Here is a 19,877-nt window from a genome sequence, read left to right as displayed (position 1 = left end):
GCGGAGCCACACACACACACCAACACACACAGACACACACACCACTCTGTGGTCTGAAGCTTCAGACTCACCTCGCTGAGCCAAAACAACATGTTGTGAAGGAAGAGTGAAAGTTTACATCCGTCTTATAGAACAGACTGACAGAAATATCGGTGAGAATTCTTTTTTTCATGTTAAACTTGGAGACAAAATTGTGAAAATGAGAAAAGATCGACACTGTTAAATATGGAACCAATGCTAAAGATTCCTTTTTTCAATTTGATGCTTTTTATATCATTTTTTTGGAAAGGCAAAATTAAGATGCAGTGTGCTGAGTTGAGTTTACTGTAACAAACATGAAAATAAAGGTTTAGTTTACAGCAGGAAAAACACTTCGGCTTTCAAATCACACGGCCGGACTGTATGTTGGAGTGAAAACAGCTGCAAAAAGAAAGAAAATATGTGGCAAAAGATGGATTTCCATTGTAGTGAGGCACTGGAATTTGATGCACACTTACCAGGAGAAACTTGTGGAGGATCGTTGAGTTTACAGCTGTGGTGTCAAACACATTCGACTTCGGTTTCATCTTGAGCAGGCTGGAAGTGGTACAATACACTTATATTTAAACTTGTGATTATTGTGGTGCAGAGTTTATGCTTTGAAAAAAGGCAAAAATTCACCAACCAAACTCAGAAAATAGAATGTAAGAAAAGACAGTAGATTTGAGCCGCTTGCTGAAAACAGGATAAAATGTTTCTCTTCTGAGTCTTAATCTGGAATTTTAGTACAAAACCTTCTTGTCTTGGGCTTCATCTTTATTTTATGACCTGCCAATAAATCCAAGTGTGAAACCATCAGTTCACCTGTGAGGTCAAAGGTCAGATGCACTAAGAGGACAGTTGAGATTTAGGAGCAATAATAAAGAAAAGCCGAGGGGGGGGCAGACAGAGCCGGGGGCAGAGCGGCAGCGGGAGAACGCCGTCCGTCAGGTGCTTCCAGATGTGTGTGCTCGCGGCGGAGGCGGGCCGGATCACACGCAGGAATGTTGTCCTGATGTAACGGCGGACCACAGGCCGTAATGAACTGCAGCTGCGCCCGTCTTACACACATCCTGCCTCAACCTCCTCCAGCTCCACCAGACGGCTGGTTTCTGTCAGCAAACAGCCGAAAGGGGGTCAGCGAGGGGGGACGCGAGGAGTAGCAGTTTTTGTGTATGTTGTAGTCTTTTGCAATGAAGCGATAAATGAGGCGATTGTTTTTGCAGCGACTGAGAGAAAAAAAAAAGATGAAACTGGTGATGCACAGATGTCCAGCCTGACTGTCCTCAGTCCAACAAGACAAAGGAGAATGTTCAGCATTCAACACAAGAAAGGCTGCAAATTACTAAGTGAAAAAAAAAAAATTTGAGTAAACTGTGAAAAGGAGTTCAAAAAAACTGGAATGAAGTCAACTGTAACTCACTACTGCCACCTAATGCACAAAAGGCGTATTACATAAAATGCGCAAACTGGTAAGAAAAAAAACATGGTGGTCCTAAAGACCTTATCAAAATAAATAAATAAATAAATGAAAAGAAAATCTGGGTCCAGATTGTTTATTCTGTTACCAGTTTAAATACAAATAAAAAGCTACAGGTTGTAATTTCACTCAAGTCCACTGAGCTTCTCCACTTGCTGGTAATCTGGAGGCAACAAACAACGGCTGCATCTCTGTTGTTGCACAACAACGTACTTTTCAAAGGTTTCTTCATTTATATAAGTTTGAGTTTGAATCATGCGGTTTAAATATGTTTCTTTTCAGTGTCATTTTCTGTGCCATCAGTCAAATGTTAAACTAATTTTTAAAAATTCTGTGATGTTTTAGCATCATTCTGCTGCCATACAGTGACATCTAGTGGTCACTGATGGTATATGCAGGCATTTTTTTACATATATGTCACCTATTATAAGTCATATGAACGGCTGAGCAACATAATCTAAAAAGATTGTGTCTTACAGTCAATCACCAATTAAATTACTGAACATTGACTTTGTAACCAAAACTTTTCACTGAGATAAACAATTCATTAAAAGTTGATGAATTATTTATGATCCACAGTAGCTAGATTTTCATGTTTTATGCTTTCACTACACTTTATCATCAGTAAAATTTCTCAGCTTCTGTTTGTTTTTTGTTTTTTTTGTAATTGTCAGTTCTGGTTGCGGATATGATACTAATGTTGAAATAGTACAGACATTAAAGAGAATCCAACAGAAACTTTTTCTCCTTCTCAGATCATATGTCTGTGATTTGATTAAAGCTCCATAAAACAGGGATTTCCTCTGTAATGCTTTGACAAGATTTCATTTCAACAAACCTTCAAATGTTCCAAGATCTAAAAAGAAAAAAAACTCTGTAGATTAGAGAGACAGCTCACAGAGTGGAAACAGATTTGTGGATGAGATTTTTTTTTTTTTACATGTGTTGACTTCCCTCAAGAAACCTCTGTCCAACACTCTTCCACTGGCCGCTGCTCCAGCAGAAACTCACTGAAATGAAACTATTCATCATCTAATGTTGACATACATCTGTTAATAGTTGTGTTTCTGCTTTGACTGCTAAATGAATGATCTGTAAGAGTTGTAGTCTACTCACTCACTGACTTTTATGATAACTTTTCTTCCAATGCTGTATCTTCCCCTGGTTTCCATGGGAAGCATGTTATCAAACATTTCCCTTTTCCAAAAGAACTCAAAGACCCTGGAATGAGCGGCTTTCATGTGTTATCTTGTTTTACTTGCAGTCACTTGCAACAAAATCTGAAGTGAGAAAGTTCCTCCATCAAACTCATGGGAAAAAGATTTAGGAAGAAGAAAAATAAGAATAATAAGTAGATGTTTGATGTCTTTTTGTACCTGACATATTACAAAATTGTTTTTATGGCTTCATACTTCCTCATAGGAGCTGCTTATCTGAGAAGTTCAACTCTGTTAGTTTCTTTCCAGCTTGGAAGAAAGAAGAAAAAAAACTAATTTACATACTTTACATTTTTACTTCCCACCCTGAAGCCTCCCTCTCTCTCTCTCTCTCTCTCTCTCTCTCTCTCTCTCTCTCTCTCTCTCTCTCTCTCTCTCTCTCTCTCTCTCTCTCTCTCTCTCTCTCTCTCTCTCTCTCTCTTTAATGAGACTTTTGCCTTTATACAATTCATGTTTTCTGCCTTTGCTCCCCGCATTGTCGCTCTGAACAGGTGCAATAGTTTTCCGATCAGATCAGGATCTGCAGCTGTCACTCTGGATTTCACATGGTTTTTGTTTCTTTTTTTTTTCCCCCCAGAGTCACATAAACCCTGCTCCCTGCAGAGTCTCCCTGAAGGAGGGATCAGATCAGACCAGATCAGATCGGGGAGAAGCTGGACTTCCGTGCAGCCCTCAGCTGCTGACTCAGGCTCCCGGCTCTCCTGCTGCTCCCTGTTTCCTCCTGGACTGAAGCGGCTGCTGAGACGATCGAGGTGAGTAAAAAAAAAAAAAAAAAACCCATCCGCGAGCGCTCCGTGCGTGCGCTCTGTGCGCGCGGAGGATTCGGTTGATTTACGCACGAACCGGAGCGCGCGCTCTGCAGCCCGTTCTGTAATATTTAGAGTTTCTCTGCTCTTGTTGCTCTTGAATGGCACATCTGATGTTAAAGTTCGTACATTTGCAGTCTTGTTAGTGAGACATAAACGACAATAGATCCTCTGTGAGGAAGTGTTTCTGCAGAGATTCCTGAGTTTCCAGTTAAAGTAGGGTTTTCCACCAAAAAGCAGTTATGTAACATGGTGAGTGAGTGAGTGAACCACCTCAAACACACTGCATGACCTTTTGTAGTCTTTCAATCCCCAAAGCGTCCAAACACAGGCTGCAGATTTCCTCTGGATGAGACTCGGAAAAACAGCATCAGGATCAGCAGGAATGTTTTCTTATGACTCTGAACTGTACCCAGCTGCTGAACTGGCGCGCAGCTGTGTTTCCTCTGGTTACCACGACTGGGACTGGAAATCAGGTTGAAATGAAGGTGATCCCACTTTAAATCAAGCCTCATTTAGAGCTTTCACGGATTTATGAGGATTTTTTTTTCTTTTTGTGTGTGTGGGTGTGTTTGTTTCTATCCCTGTTTTAGTTTTATTCTGTAGTTCTATATGAAAGTGTTTCAGAAATATAAATGGAGCCCAGAATTCCTGACTGCACCATACAGAAAATATGCAAAGCGCTTATGTTAATAATGAATCACACAGAAAGTAAATATGAGTTTTAAAGGTGCTCTATGCCAAATGTATATAATGCTCTTTTATTCACCGTCACAGTAATCAGTTTGAGTGCAATGCAGGCCTTTTCATGTAGTCTGCATGTTCTTCCTGTGCACGGACACTGCATTCCAAAAGCATGTACTTGATATTATAAACTAGAAGGATAGACGCACAGAACACAGATGGATATTTATCTTCTCTCTGTGCTTCATTCTCACAAACTGGACCAACCATCAATCCTGCAAAACCACAGAAACGACTGTGTTTTCTTCTAGTGAGCATCTATATAGCAGATCCACTTATAGACACTTATAGAAGAGTCGGTGTGGATCCAGCTGTGTCTTGTAAGCACGGCAGAACACGCTGTGCTGGTTACAGTACACAAAGACTGGATCCACACCGAGATTCTGGCACACAGCCACAACTTTTCCACTGAAGCTCTGCTTCTTTTTCTCTCACAAAAAAAAAAAAAGAGCTGGGAACATTTTTTCCAAGTGATTTATGATCCATGCAGACTTGAGCTCTCACACTGTTTGGCACTTGTCTCTGTTTTGAGTTTTAAAATAAGGTTTAAGTGAGACTTTTAGCGGCGTGTCAGCCCTGAGTCCAGACTGCCCGTAAAACGACACAGTGAGTTAATGGAGGCACATTTATTTCATTCTTTCTTAAAGGGAGGGTTATATTATTTTTCGCATGATTTTCCCCAACTGCAGCTGTTTTTCCTCCATGAAGTAATGATTTGTGTTTTTTCATAACACATGGTGGAACACACCTCTCACTTCATCTGGGACGACAGTTATGATCCATGATGACATTATGTGTAATAATTCAGCCACGACACTGTTTTTTTTTCTTCATTTTGTTGCTACAGAAGTTGATTCTCCTCCTGTGAACTGGTGATCCTCATATTAAGGTTTCTATGTTCACTTTGACTTTTAAATGTTCTTGTAAAAACATTCAAATTCAACAAATGCTGCAGGAAAAAATAAGAAATACTTATCCATAACTTGTCATCTGAAACATCCTCTTACTCCTCCTCGTGCACAGTGATGTTGGGCGTCCTCCTGCTCCTGTCCTGCCCCTCCCTGGGGGCCCTGGTGCCCCCCTTGCCCCCCGTCCCCTGCAGGCGCTGCTGTGACCACCTGGAGCCAGCAGAGGGCAGTGGAGCGCAGCCAAGCGGCTTCAGCCACGTGCCAGAGGTCCGCACCTTCATCAACATGACCATCCTGAAAGGTGATGCTCCTCATCTGCAACAGTGTGCATCATTCACACACCCACACACACACACACACACACAAGTGTGTGTCTACTTCAAAGAAACCTCAGAGCCTAACATTTCCACCACCATCATGGTTCAGATTTGGAAGAAAGTCCCTCGGCTGAAACAAATCGCTCTTTGATTTGTCAGTCCAGAGCACATTATTCCAAAAAAAAAAAAAAAAGAAAAAAAAGCCTGTTTTTCACTTTAATGTTCTCTGGCAAACTGCAGCTTGGCTGCTGTCGTTGCTCTTGGATGGGAGAGACTCTGTCCTGGCACGACTCGCATGTGGGTCAAAGCTGTGCAGTTTCTGTCTGGTTCTGGAAGGATGCACCCACACCGGCAGCCATGAGAGCTGCAGATGCTCTCATCTCAAAATACTCTTCGTTTTGCTTTAAATGGCAAAGATTAGGCTCTGGAGGGTCGGGGGGGTTTCATTGATTCGGACGGTTTACCCATCAGGAGCTCCAGAGCTCCCTTTAGAGCTGAGTGCAGCTTAAATATGAATTAATCACATGACAGTTCATGACACAATCTGAGGCGATAAAGTGGAACGTGATCAGAGAAGGTGAAGCGTTCAGGGTTGTTTGGGTTTTTTTTTTTTATATATATCTTTATAAAGAATGAACTTCCTCCCGTTTCATTATTTGTGTTTGAAATATTGTTTCCCAGGTGACAAAGGGGACCGTGGGGACCGAGGGACACCGGGTAAAGCTGGACTGGAAGGCCCTCCAGGCTCCAGGGGGCCCATGGGAGCCAAGGGCAGCAAAGGTCAGGCGGGTCCTCCGGGAAGCCCGTGCAAGGCGCAGTACTCCGCCTTCTCCGTCGGCCGCCGCAAGTCCCTCCACAGCCTGGACTCCTACCAGGCGCTCATCTTCGACACCGTCTTCGTCAACCTGGACGGCCAGTTCAGCATGTTCGACGGCAAGTTCTCCTGCGCCGTCCCGGGCGTCTACTTCTTCAACCTCAACATCCACACCTGGAACTTCAAGGAGACGTACCTGCACATCATGCAGAACGAGGCGGAGCGCGCCATCGTGTACGCCCAGCCCGCCGACCGCTCCATCATGCAGAGCCAGAGCCTGATGCTGCGGCTGGAGCTGGGCGACGAGGTGTGGGTGCGCCTGTACAAGCGGGAGAGGGAGAACGCCATCTACAGCGACGACGTGGACGTCTACATCACCTTCAACGGGCACCTCATCAAAGCCAGCGAGGAGGAGGAGGAGGAGGAGAACTGAGCCGGAGGCGGGAACTACAAGTTCTTCTCTTCTGCCTGAAAATTTTTAGATTAAAAAAAAAAAAAAAAGACTTTCATTGTGGCTGGATGATGACAGCAGAATGGGAGGTCTGGCTTTTAGAAATTGGGACATAAAGTTCATCAGCTCCAAAGAAATGTGTTATTCTTATGAAAGTTTAGGTGTTTTTTTTTTTAATCCTGAATTTTAATGACAACACTGATGTTTTCAGAGTTACTGAGCACAAAGACTGGAAACAAAATGAAGCATTTTCCCAGGGCCTGCTGGAGGAAAGCATACAGTATATCACAGTGTGTATGTGGATTTCAGCATCAGTGGAGCTGGGAGACCTTTTCAGCACATGGTTTGCATGTTCTCTCTGTGCATGCATGAGTTTGATTTCCCTTCCTGGCGATCAGTGATGGACGAGAATTAATACAACAGAAGATGAACTGATGGATTATTCGACATTTCCATCCACTAATGTGCCGACAGAGTCAAGGTTCCGACCTGCTTTTCAGTCTTCCTCGTTAAGATTTCTATTCTAACTTCAAATGAAAAATAATAAAAACACGTTTGTATTCTGCAAATGGTGCTTAAACATGGTGCTCGGTTAACTTGTGTTGTTTCCTGGCTTTGATATGAACACTCCAGAAAACACTGCCACGAGGTTTTATCATCATTATTCTTGCTTTTTGACGTTATGTGAACTAAGACTTGCACTGTAAATAGACTGAAAGCCTAAATCCTGCCTGAAGCAGTTTTATGCTACCTGGTGTATAAAAAGCATAGCTAATTGCATTGTTAAATGCAAAAATGTTAAATATATTGGACTGATGTATCATTACATGTGTTCACACCTTTTGTATAACCGTTATGTGGTGCTGAGATGCCTATAAATCCACTTTTTGAAGCAAAAATGTCCTGTTTTGACTTGGAAATGATGCTCATTAAGCTCTCTCGACACATTTTGTACTCATTTGGTGCAGTTTGCTTCTCTCTGATCGACACGCAGAGCAGGAATGCAGGGAAACGAGGGCTGCAGGATGCCAGGCGAACATGTGATGTGCAATCATGTTGAGAGTCTATACCAATAAGAAATTGAAAAGATACTATTGTCTTTCAAAAAACACATTGATCTCGATAAATATGCAATATATCATGCAGCCCTAAAAATATTAATATTTCCAGTACTTTGGGTGGGAGGATAATGAGGGGTTGACTCAAAAAGTCTTGCAAGATTAAGTGAAATCAATGATATCACGGAGAGTAATCATCAATTAAAACTCTGGTGTTGATGTGAAGAGGCTGTTAGCCTCTCATCATTAACTCAGATCATAAATCGTGAGTGTGCTCGGCTGGATTTGTCCCAGCTGAAATGACCGATCCTTCCTGTAAAAAGTCTTTGTTGGCTGCATCGTTTTCCTTCCTTTTTGCTGTGCTGCAGGAAGTCTTCATTTCCTGTTTGTAAAACCCTCGAGAAGCTTTGCTGCGTTTTTTGCCTGATACTGCCAGAGTAAAAAAAAAATAAAAAATTAAAAAAAAATATATAATCTACATCCAGCTCCATCAATCATTTCCTGGTAAATGTTCATTGTGTCTCGGTAGAACAGGCAGCTCCTGAAAATAACAACAAATCCTCCTTCATGCCCCACAACCTTTATTTCTCTTGTATGAACAACAACAAATACTGATGAAATTGCATGAATATTTGTACAAATCTTATAAAAACAATAATCTCTCTTCTTCTTTTTTGTTTTCCTTGTGTGTGTGCTTCAGCGTGCTGTCAGGATGAGGTCAGAATGTAGGACGTGGTTTGGTGCTGAAGATTAAACAAGCCGTCGAGTTATTCTGGGATGAAATGTTGCCCTGGGTTACTGCGGGTAAAAATATGCACATCGACGGTCCAACTTCAGGCTTAACAAAGGCCGGTTTACCCTGACAGAGTGATACATCAACAAGCTCTTTTTTTTTTCTTTCCTTTTTTAATAGTTTTGCATCTTACAATCTTGACTTTCCTGTGTCTTTTTTTGCAGTTTGACAGAAATAAGCAGCAGAAATAACACAAGTGTTGACTTTCAAAAACAAATCCAACGACAGAACATAAACAAGAATAAAGATATGAAAAGATGACGGCTTGCAATACAACACTGAGGAGTGCGGTTCTCTTTTTTTTTTTCTGTTTACACACGAGCTTTCCTTTGTGTATATTCATGAGGAGATGTGATGAGGGAACGATGCCGCTTTAACATTTCACACCGTCACAATGCCCCACAAGACTAACCAAAAGGCACTGAGACAACACTGACTTAATCGCACGTGTGTGTGTGTGTGTGTGTGTGTGTGTGTGTGTGTGTGTGAGAGTGTGTGTGCGTGTGTGTGCCATCGCATAGTCTGGAACCAGGTGGTGATGAGAACACGGTGCGATCCACCGGACACAAACACACGGCGTAAGAAATCATTCAGACCTTCTGCTAAAGGGCTCGGCTGTTTCCCATTAGTCCCAAATAATAAGTCACATAAGATAAACAAGGCCCGTTTTATCAAATATACCTTGTTGTGGCTTGAAGTAAAAAGTAAGTCCTCCTACAAAAATACTTCTTTTTTCTTTTTCTTTTTTTTTTTTTTGCGGTGTAAACTTTTTCAACCAAAGGCACGTGTCTTCTGACATGAATCCTGAAACCTCGGACCACCGGCGTATCAGTCATACTTAAAATTCCAACTGTAAAACCAACTTCATGCATCTTCACAACAGTGCATTCGCATTGTGTGTGTGTCTGTGTGTGTATAGATATAGATATATATATATATATATATATGTATATATTTACAGTTTGCTTTGTGCAATGTGCTCAGCTCCTTGCTACAAAGATGATGCATCCCATGAAAATGCTGCCGTTTAGAAAGTGTTCAGGTTGATCTCTGGGGTTTGAATGTTACAAACTGCCTTTTGTGGGTTAAAAAGAAAACAAAAAAATAAAACACAAATGTGATCAAACGCAGGCAGAACCGCAAGAAATTGCTCCCTTTAGAAACCCCTTAATATGCAGACGTACACCTGTGCACGCACGGCGGCGGCGGCGGCGGGGAAATCAAAACAATGCGGTTGCTCCGGTTTTGTGTCCCGTAAACAAGCTGGGACAAATCCCGCTATCTGGCTGCTGTGCTTCTGTTTGATGAGGCTACATTGTGGCATTTGCATCATGCTGCAGAACCGGCCAATGAAAGCAAGCAGCAAAAAAAAAAACCCATAAATAAAAGAATTCGGAAATGATTGTGGCGAAACACCGATCAGCCATAACTCTCCTCCTCTTACTCCTTTCACATCTGGCACCAAGACAGCAGCAGCAGATCTTTTAAAGTTCTGTCAAGTTCAGTGAAGACATTCAGAAGCCAAACCCACACCTCAGTCTGGTTTCTGAATAACTCAAAACTATTCCATTGATTATCTTTCTAAAAAAAAAAGGCCACAGGGAATAATCTTTTCATGAAAGGTTGTCGGCTGTCTGCAACAATAGAAATCCACATGGGAAGGCAGGACTCGAGCTTTTGAAGCAGAAAATTGTCACATCTCTTGCCTTCTTCCTTTAAATGCAGCTACACGTCGTCACATGCTACTTCAGAGCACTTTTAGACAAGAACCGGGATTCATGTTTGCAGAGGAGTTCATTCAACGCTCTAGCTATCAAACCTCTACACTCACCCACAAACAGGCGCCGCTATGATGAAAACACAACCTGTTGCATTCAAACGGTCATAACATTATGGCTGATCGGTGTCAGATCCAATCCATGCTGCAGCTTGAGAGAATTCAGGTTTGTTCTTCAGATGATGATATGTGTGTCTATGAGGTATTCCAGCACCGGTTTCCACTGTCAGTCACTTGTTTGTTCAACATTAAAACGTCCCTTTCCTGCTCAACGCAAACGCTGCATTCAAACAACGTGAAATAAATTAGCTGAAGACTACCGCTCTAGTGCAACTACACTTAAAACTAATCTAAAAATAAAAAATAAAACCTTGTTTTTAATCGTCTAAATGCCCCGGATTCTTTCCAGAACCGTTTCATCTGTGTTGCCATCACAACCAGAAAAGCTTTCCGTGCCACTGCAACACAGAAGAACGCGGCGGCGTTTCTCTGCTGCAGCCTGTGTGATTATCACAGTTAGTCACAACGCCACGGTGCCGCGCGACATCAAAGGAGGAGACGCGAAAAACGTGGGGTTGGGGATTACACTGAATGTGACACATCTGAAGGTCTCCAGCTTCCACGGCCCACGCTGACATGTGTGCTTCTTCCTATTTGCACAACATCAAAAAAAAAAAAAAAGAGAGAAGGAAACGACTATCTATGAAGGCTCGACATCATTCGTGCGTTTCCTCTGAGCAGTGAAGGTCCTTTCCGATGTGCACATTCGGCGTCGCGTAAACAAAGCTTGGAGTAAAGAGATAAATGCATCACTGTCGTCAGGGGGGGAGATACTGTTTCAATACATTAGAAAAAAAACGCCGTGTTTCTGTGGCGGTTGACCTCTGCAGACCCACAGTCACTCGTTCAGGATGGACTCGGGTCTCTCGTAGCCGAATAGCCTGAAGTCGGGCTCGTACAGCTTGTAGAGCTCCCTGCGCGCCTCCAGCGGCACCGTGCTGAACCAGTCCGTCTCCCAGCTGCTGGCCGTCAGGTTCCTCTGCGAGGCGGGGAACTCCACCACGTTGTCCACCCGCAGCTGGCGGAGCAGCTGCTCGGCGTCCTCCTCCACCGTCTCCAGGTGGCCCACGAAGTCGTACTGGATCTGGCACGGGTGGCACAGCCGGTAGACCTGGCGCCAGTGCTCGTTGAAGGGCATGTCCTTCTCCGTCTGGGGGTCCAGCAGGTACTGGACGAAGTGGGAGAACAGCGGGTGGACGCCGACGGCGAGCGCCTCGTCCGCGGAGGCCGGGGGAGTGGGCTGGTTGGCGTAGCGGCGCAGCATGACCTGCGCGAAGCGGCGGTAGAAGTCCTCGTTGCGCTGCTCAAACTTATTCCGGTAGGCGGAGATGAGACGCACGAAGGGATCCCGCACGAAAAGGAACTTCGTGTATTTCTTCAGCTTCACCTGCGAAAGCAAATGAACACATTATTATCACAAAAGACGTCGCTGTGCTTGTATCTAATAAAGGACTGCAGCATCTGAACGAGCGCACATAAAGGCACCAGACCAGATTATTACAACTATGTGACGACTCACGGTTTTTTATAGTCGCGTAAACTGACTCATTGGAATAGATTACAGGGTGAAAAGGATACACCCTAAAAAAAAAAAAAAACAATGAAAAAGCCCCATTCTGTGTTTCAGGAAATTACTCAGCAAGAAGAAAACCACAGATAGATGGTTGAAAGATATTTTTAAAACCTGAAAAGACCCAAAGTGTGTGTGTGTGTGTGTGTGGTTTAACTGGAAGTGTGACTTTGTCAACAATATTCACCGTCCTGCCAAAAGCACAGAAGAAATCATCTCTGGCTGAAATCATGCCTACTTGCGAGCATAAGCTCGTCAGAGTGTGCTGTTTTCGTTTCACCGCTCGGCCGTTTTCACTGCGCGGCTCACAGAACCTGGAGGGACGGCCGGGCGGGGGCGGAGCGCGCCGTTCCGCTCCGCTCCGGGCCTCAGCCCGTGTCACATTCGCTTCTGCACAGTCCAGTTCACAACAATTCAGCGCCGAGTTGCAGCTGCGAAGCTGCGGCACCTGGTGAAATCCGCCGGCCCGAGCGAGTCAACAGCACATTTAATTTAAAAAGAAGCGAGCTGTCTTTCTCCACGTGACGCTCGGCGAGGTGTGAAATCTAAAAAAAAACGGACCTTCATGAGGTGCCTCGCGAACTTGCTGTAGCGCTTCCAGAACTTATTGAAGGTGAAGTGCATGCTGGAGTTGTGGACCAGGTCGGTGGGGATCGCCAGCGGGTCTCTCTGGGGGACGCCGTCCTGCAGCATTCGCTCGCTCAGGACGATCATGATGCGCTTCCAGTTACTGCACGCCACCTGCGAGGGGGCGGGGGGGAAAGCAAGCAGAGTGAGGTCCGCGTCCGCTCGGCGGCCGGCTGCTGGAGCCGGAAGCGGCGGCGTTCGTCGCCGTACCTTGGGAACGTAGCAGTAGATGATGCCGTGCCTGTCGTCCACGATCAGGTGGTCCAGCTCCTTGTTGGGGATGTCGTCGAACGAGCGGTTTTTCCCGGGAAAAACCACGCTGTCGTTGGCGCACATCTCCCGGAGCAACCTCCGCCGCTGCTCCTGCGAAGGGAAATTAATAATTTAAAACAGAAAAGAAAACAATGTCTGGCGGGAGGCGACGGTAAATCCTAATTATTCGTGGAACCGGCTGAAGTTTTTGTCTGTTGCAAAGAAAATTAGCACGTTTTCGTCAGAAAAGGCTGTAGAAAGGTTTTAACACAAGCTTTTTCTGAGTGCTTGGCAACTTGATTTCACTGCGATTGCATTCCACAAATATGTAATTTGTTACATTTTTAAGTCATTCTCGGGCTGAAAGTATTGGGAACTAACAATGACAGCAAATCACATGAAGGGAAGTGTTTCATTATTTACACAACGCTTCCAAAAATGAACTCATGTGACCAACTTGCTGCAAAAACAAACTTCACATTTCCCTGGTGTAAACAGCCAATTATGTGAAAAACAGGCACAGGCGAGTCTGATTTCCATAATGCTCTGCTGAAAGGCTTCGGAGTGGATGTGTTGAGCTGTATTGGGAAAATTTTTTTGTACCTCAAACCACCAAAAATTAAATCTGGATCTTTTAAACATAAATAAACATGGCGATGGGATTAAACTGAAGAGAGAGGCTGCTGCTGTCAACATGTCAGAGGAGTATTATTTGCTTGTTTTTTTAGTTTAGAAATTTTTACTTTTTACAAAAGGGAAAAAAAAAAACAGGTGGAATGCATGGCACCAATAAAAACTCCTATTTAAGTGTCTTATTAAGTTCTGTCACTGAATCAGTGGCTGCCGAAGTAAATGGAGTGCAGCAGCGATCGCTTTATTAATTCCTGCTTTTCTTTCTGAGGCCTGTCAGAATGTCAGCTGATTCAATAAACCCTTCACTCCCTCACAATTAAACCTGCTATTAATATGAGAGATACGAATTTAATGAACCTGTCGTTCAACCAGCTCCGGCGCCACCGGCGTCAGATGGATCTTCCACTCCCTCCTCGGGACGTATCGCTCCTCCGCCTTCTCCGACTGGTTGCTGGCGTCGGCCGGGGCGGGGTCGGTGGGCTCGCCGGTCCCCGGCTCCAGGAACTGGTTGACGAAGGCGTCGATGTCGGACAGGAAGGACGGCGTCCGGGAGGTCTGGGGCTTCTGCTGCGGGGGCAGGTGGGGGGTTTTGGGGCCCGGCGAGACGGGGGTGTGCAGGTAGAGGTGCGACGTGCCGACGTCGTCCCAGTAGATGATGATGAGGAGGATCATGAAGGCCGAGCCCAGGATGACGAAGATGTGGAACAACCTGGACGTTCCCATGGCGGCGGCTGCTGCTGCTGCTGCTCGCTACAGAATCACCACCGCGACATAGTTAGGACTTCACAAGGCGTCTCTGCGGCATCGCCATGGCGGCAGATTGAAATAGTTACCCGGGTATTTTTTTCATGTGACAACCAGGGCAACACACTTATGGATTTCTTGCTACAGGGTCACCATGGCAACAGAGTCAAGGTCCAGGAGCCTCTTTGTTCGCGGTCCCCATGGCGATGAACGCACGGCAGCTATAGAGGAGTGTGCGGTGCCATCGGGGTTGTCATAATGGAGGCACGCGGCAGGGGTCCGCCGCACACAAGCGCAGCCAGACAACAATGAGCTGAAGCGTCACCGCGGCTCCATGCGAGCACACCTGGAGACGGAAACAGGAGGAGAGGGAGAAGAGGCTTCAAAAAATCTGATGCACTGAAAGCAACACAAAAAAAAGACTTAAATCTCAAATAACTTGTAGATTAACTGATGAGAGGATTTCTATGTAAAGCGCTATTTTTAGATTGAAACACATCTCTACAGATCAAAGCTGCGATTAAAACCAAACAAGACGTCAGTCTTGTTCTTCTGTGAATTAAAAAGCTGGAGCAAAAAGTCCCGTCTGTCAGTTCACCGGGTTCAGTTTCCGACAAGGTATGCACTGAGTTCCTCCTGCAGCTCCCAGTTGACCTAACTCCCACTCCCAGCAGTAAAATCACGAGTGGTTGTCAAATATCTACATGAGGAGGAGGGAGGAGGAGGAGGAGGAGGAGGAAGAGGGAGGAAGAGGGGGGTGTCTGTGCGCACGCCATAAAGAAACACATTTTGCATTGCACAAGTCTCCTGCTGTACCCATGCCAACCTTCCTATGGATCCCGGTCCGGCACGGGCACCAGGCTACAGAAAGCCCCCTATGCGCGAGAAGCCTTTGAAAGTGACCCGGCACCAGGAACTTCAAACACCTAAACCACGACGCATGTTCGAAAACACGCCGAGAGCTTGGCTGTGTTTACGCAATGCACAAAATAGCAAAAAGCTTCAGGAGGGTTGCAGAACATATAATATTTATTCTACCTGCGACCTATCTCAGCCTCTGCACACGCGCCTTCTTTCCCCGTCTGTCTTCCCATCCATGATTAGTTTAAAAGTCACAGGGTGTTGCTTTTCCATTCCGATGCGCTTCTAAATTTGGAACTCTCGTGCAACAGTGCTTATATTATTTCCCCTTTCCTGAAGCAACGAGGGGACCACTGGCATGGAAAATCATGATTCCTCTCTCCAGAGGCTGCAGAGTCAGACCGCGCTCCTTCTTCCTCTCTGCACACCAACCAAGTCTCTTCTGCCACACAACGTGCAGCGTATCAGAATTATCGGGGGCAAAATTCATTCAGCTCCTCCGCCTCTGATACTCAGGTGCTTAAGTGCGATTAAGTGACACTTGTCGTTTAATTAATGAACTAAATTTGCAAGTCAGGGCAGGAAATTATATATTTTGAAGCTATTATCTGCTGAAAATGAGTTATGTAATCGGTTTCTGTGAGGACGATGAACCGACTGATGGTGTCACCTTGTGACACTGTCACACAGGCATGAAATGTTTCCCAAAGCGAGCATGTTTATATTTAAAAAATGTTCCTTGTTGGATTTATTTCAACTTTATCACTTTACTTTTTTTTTTTTTTTAAATAACTTCGGTTTTCAGTTCCTTAAAAATGTTGCTGACGGTGGCGAAAAGCTCATTTTCACATTTGACGCAGTTGATGTTGCAGAATTCCGGGGGAGTCGCTGTAATTTACGAGTTATGGCTGTGAGAGGTATGCATGCAAACTCCAGTCGACAGCAGCAAGACTCGACACGCCTGTGAGGCTCGAGATGAGTTAATTCAGTACTCTCACCTTTCATTCACACACACAGGTGTTAACCTGTTACCAGGCCAGTGACTATACTTGGTTACTTTACAAGTGAAGACGACACGTTCATTTCAGTCGTGCAGAACGTTGAGAGAGCTTGAGCTTGAGCAACATTTCGGGGCAGATGGAGTAACGTTTCGACATTGTGGAAATGACGGTACTTCTGCCGCACGCTTCCCCAAACTTCTCACAGTTCATCCAAAGCTACTGTGTTTTAACTATTGGCCGGCAGGGTAGAGCAGCAGAGCTTCTGATTGGGGAGGTTGTAGGTTTAAGTCCCGCAGCGGATGTTGACACCACCGAGGGTCCCTCAACAAGACCTTTGACCCCCATCAGCGCCTTGTTGTGGCCATATCTCCACATCCTAGAAATAGCATTGGTCAAAGTTGAGGTTTCCCAAATGAAATGAAAGTAAGGTTTGGTTACAGGAAAACTGTTTCTAAACAAATAAGCGCTGTTTTATTTTTTTCATTTTTCCTGACCTTCAAAAATCTGGAAATAAGGTTTCCAAACCACAAATGTTTACAAGATAAAAATTTATTATTGAGCAGATTCCAATTATTACTTGAATTCTGAGTAAGAAAAAGTCGGTTTTCCTGTATGCTGAGTGCAACTCCTTTATTTTTAATCTACAGTCATGAAAGTAACATGAGACGCACCCCGGCCCGAGATGACCTCCAAGTGAGCATGTGCAAATCTTCAATGCTTCCATACAGTATATATATATATATATATATATCAGTGATTCTACAGTAGTCACTTTGTAATCGCACACATTACAATTCCGTAAAAGTAAATGTTGTGCAGTTTGTTCAGTTTTAGCACAACCAAAAGCCTCGATTTGATCATTAAAAGCGATCTTCCTGACTCTCTACGGTGACTGTGCAGTAATGAGCAACCTCTTGATCCCTTCTTACAGCTTGGTAAGCATATAACAGCTTTGAGGTCCTGATCCAGTGTTTAGGGAGCACAGATGATCACATATCTATATCGTAACCCTTTCAGTCCTCATTTGTGTAACTGGCTGTCATCTGCTGCAGGAAGCTGAAGCCTTTGCTCACTCTGGTAGTCTCCCTGTGATCCACCTCCACCCTCACAGCATCCCCACACGAAGATAAACGTGAGGTTCTCCTCTCACTTTCAGAAAATAATCATCCACATCTTCACTTTAAGCTTCATATTTGTTCTGTTGTTTGTGTAAATAAAGTTTAGAGGTCTCACATTTACTGTCTGTTCATGTCCACGTCTCCATCAATAGAGTAATAAACTGACAATAATGGCATAATTCATTTACTAAGGAAAACCAGGTAATTTTACTACACTGTCTATTTTATTAAGCATTTGTAATGAGCTAATACTGTGATAAATCCTCACATTTTGCTACATAAGTCATGCTATATTTGGGATTTTTTAAATTTATTTCAATGGATTAATTTATGAGCTTATTTATTATGTAATTTGCTGCAAAATTTGAACACTGCCGGCAGCACAAAGTATGTAAGACTGTTGTGATTTTTTTCATCTTATTTCTCATTATCAGCCACCTCATTTGAAGTTCACAGAAAAATCAAATAACAGCTTGAATCCAAAAAGTATCCGTTTCTTTCCTATCAGGCTGAGTCGCGCTGTCTGCATTTCATTCAATACACCGGTGCAAAATACATACTTGAAATATTTCAAATAATACAGTGAATGATAATTAAAGTGATTGCAGCAGATTACATGCTGTAACTGTACTATAGTTGGAGTGAAATTACATACTTGGAGGGAAAACGCTTCTCAAAAATACTCTTTAATTGCAGGGCTGGGAGTATTTCTCCCCTCCAGCCCTGCTCGTCCACATTAGTTTTGTTTACCTCCGGCGTGTCCCCCCTCCCCCGCCGCTCCCCTCCCCAGTAAACCCCTCCCGGGCGGAGCCGCGGCGGCGGGCCGGGGCGCAGTGAGCGCGCGGCGGGGTAACGCGCTCCGTCCGGACCGGACACAATGTAGCCTTTGACGGGAGGGCAGCGCCGCGAGGACGGGCTGTTCCTCACACCGGGAGCCCCCTGCGCATGTGGCACGGCTCATTAACACCGGCTGCCGCTTTTTTTTCCTCTCTCTCTCTCTCAACATAATTTATGTAAAACAATTTTTAAAAAAGAAAAAAGAAAAAGGAAGGATAAAAGACGGTTTCCCCCGCATCCCTGTGTTTTTTATATCATTATAACGCTGTCAGTGTGTCAGTGTGGCTCGCAGTCTGTTCATCTAAGAAGTCCTCAGAATTAAGAGCAAAGACAACCTGCTGGGGCACGTGGCGAAATGTAGCGTTGCGTTATTTCTAAAGATTCCTGGGGACGATAAGTCATAAAAAAAAATGAGATCCTCACCTCCTTTGTGCCTCCCGGCTCGCGGAGCGGAGCTGAGCCTGCCTGGCTGCCGTCTGAGCGGAGAGAGAGCCGCTTTTTTTTTTTTTTTTTTTTTCCACCCCTCGGACGCGGAGCGAGATCCGCGCCAAGTATCGCGAGAGTTGGGTGGTGGCGTTTTCTGCAGAGTGAGCTCACGAGGGGGGAAAATTCACTTTTCTGGGTCAGCTCCAGCGCTTCGTGTCTCTACTCAGGGATGATTTATGTAGACAGTCTGTGCCCCCCCCCACCCGGATCCCACCGGAGCGGCGCGCGCTCAAAATAACCTTTTTGTACCTGCAAAAACAAATGTCAGCGCGTGCGCGCGCGCCGCACACACTCGATTACACTATTCTAGTGATCATAAGGAAATGTGGCAGTGGGTGTCTGCGCCTATCTGCTGCATCCGGCTCAAAATCCTCTTACTGGTGAATTCTTCTCATCATATTCCATCAAACCTGTAAGAAAACCCCGCAGAGCAGCTGATTCACTTTGCAAGACACACACGCACACGCACGCACATCCTTTACAGTGGCCTCCAAAAGTATTCAAACCCCTTGAATTTTCCCACACACACCCGGTTTTATCCAAATCATGTATTGCAGGCGCTCTTTCGCCTCGCAATGAGAAGGTCATGGGGTCAAACACCAGCAGAGCCTCTCCGTGTGGAGTTTGCATGTTTTCCACATGTATACATGGCTTTTCGCCATGTGGAAGGAAACCAGAGCATCATGCCCGCAGAGACACTTCACAAGTCCAAACAGGGAATATTCTTTCAGTGAGGCGAGCTGAGTTTTATAAACATCTACATACTAGTCCTCTTAAGCACATATGTGCGGGTATCCGTCACTCTGCATTATCTCCGTAGTGAGATAAGGATTATAAAAGATGCACTGACATTCATCAGTTATAAATTGTGCTAATACTAAAAATGATCCAATATGGAAGCACATAAAGCAATAAAACACGATAAGGTTCAAAGCATTTAAATATAAAGTCATATACTGTGTTGCTGTATAATTTCCCTTGGTTCACATCTCATCCAATATTTATTTATTTTTTATAAAGCCCGATAACAACATAGTAAAGCAATAAAATACAGCGTATGTTGCATAACACACAACAAGAACTGATCTCTGTTTATGAGCCTGGTGAGAGCATTTCAGGGAACGCTAGTGGGTGTGTGTGTGCGCATACACACATCTTTTCCCGTGTATGGGGAGATTATCTGATGAAAGAGGTTACTCTAAATCCTCTTCTGACCCATCCATATTTGCCCGATTTAACCTTCGCTCGGTCACTGCCAGAAAAAAAAAAATGTTGAAACTCCAGAACTCAACACAGGCACCAGAG

The 19,877-nt window shown here is 44.5% G+C and overlaps 2 protein-coding genes across 5 annotated transcripts; one reads left to right on the top strand and one right to left on the bottom strand.

Annotated features, from left to right (window-relative positions):
* The first annotated feature begins 3,184 nt into the window (after positions 1-3,184).
* Positions 3,185-6,862, top strand: LOC115386881 (complement C1q tumor necrosis factor-related protein 6-like). 3 transcript variants are annotated; one of them, XM_030089337.1, is made up of 5 exons: positions 3,185-3,206; positions 3,293-3,467; positions 5,113-5,154; positions 5,289-5,474; positions 6,172-6,862. In XM_030089337.1, the coding sequence occupies exons 4-5, from the start codon at positions 5,291-5,293 to the stop codon at positions 6,735-6,737; spliced, it is 750 nt and encodes a 249-aa protein (XP_029945197.1). In that variant the 5' UTR covers positions 3,185-3,206; positions 3,293-3,467; positions 5,113-5,154; positions 5,289-5,290; the 3' UTR covers positions 6,738-6,862. The 3 variants fall into 3 exon arrangements, with proteins under 3 accessions (XP_029945197.1, XP_029945196.1, XP_029945198.1); XM_030089336.1 differs by lacking the exon at positions 5,113-5,154; XM_030089338.1 differs by lacking the exons at positions 3,185-3,206; positions 3,293-3,467 and having other exon boundaries at positions 3,480-5,154.
* A 1,621-nt stretch (positions 6,863-8,483) lies between these two features.
* chst12a (carbohydrate (chondroitin 4) sulfotransferase 12a) lies at positions 8,484-18,567 on the bottom strand. 2 transcript variants are annotated; one of them, XM_030089330.1, is made up of 6 exons: positions 18,510-18,567; positions 14,359-14,615; positions 13,883-14,275; positions 12,851-13,003; positions 12,575-12,754; positions 8,484-11,830 (listed from the first exon to the last, which is right to left on the bottom strand). In XM_030089330.1, exons 3-6 carry the CDS (start codon positions 14,246-14,248, stop codon positions 11,282-11,284), a joined length of 1,248 nt encoding a protein of 415 aa, XP_029945190.1. In that variant the 5' UTR covers positions 14,249-14,275; positions 14,359-14,615; positions 18,510-18,567; the 3' UTR covers positions 8,484-11,281. The 2 variants fall into 2 exon arrangements, with proteins under 2 accessions (XP_029945190.1, XP_029945191.1); XM_030089331.1 differs by having other exon boundaries at positions 13,883-14,255; positions 14,405-14,615.
* Between the last annotated feature and the right edge of the window lie 1,310 nt (positions 18,568-19,877).

Source organism: Salarias fasciatus, chromosome 4 (genome assembly GCF_902148845.1).
Source record: "Salarias fasciatus chromosome 4, fSalaFa1.1, whole genome shotgun sequence".
Taxonomy (NCBI): Eukaryota; Metazoa; Chordata; class Actinopteri; order Blenniiformes; family Blenniidae; genus Salarias; species Salarias fasciatus.
The sequence above is the reverse complement of the archived record's forward strand: the minus strand, read 5'-3'. Positions and strand labels throughout refer to the sequence as shown.

What these genes read in the sequence shown, in the direction of transcription:
- LOC115386881 (XM_030089336.1), top strand. Translation starts at nt 5,291, where the DNA reads ATGTTGGGCGTCCTCCTGCTCCTGTCCTGCCCCTCCCTGGGGGCCCTG. An exon ending in CAACATGACCATCCTGAAAG is followed by an intron (nt 5,475 to 6,171) that starts GTGATGCTCCTC and finishes ATTGTTTCCCAG; the next exon opens with GTGACAAAGGGGACCGTGGG.
- chst12a (XM_030089330.1), bottom strand. Translation starts at nt 14,248, where the DNA reads ATGGGAACGTCCAGGTTGTTCCACATCTTCGTCATCCTGGGCTCGGCC. An exon ending in CGGAGCTGGTTGAACGACAG is followed by an intron (nt 13,004 to 13,882) that starts GTTCATTAAATT and finishes TTCCCTTCGCAG; the next exon opens with GAGCAGCGGCGGAGGTTGCT. An exon ending in TCTACTGCTACGTTCCCAAG is followed by an intron (nt 12,755 to 12,850) that starts GTACGGCGACGA and finishes GCCCCCTCGCAG; the next exon opens with GTGGCGTGCAGTAACTGGAA.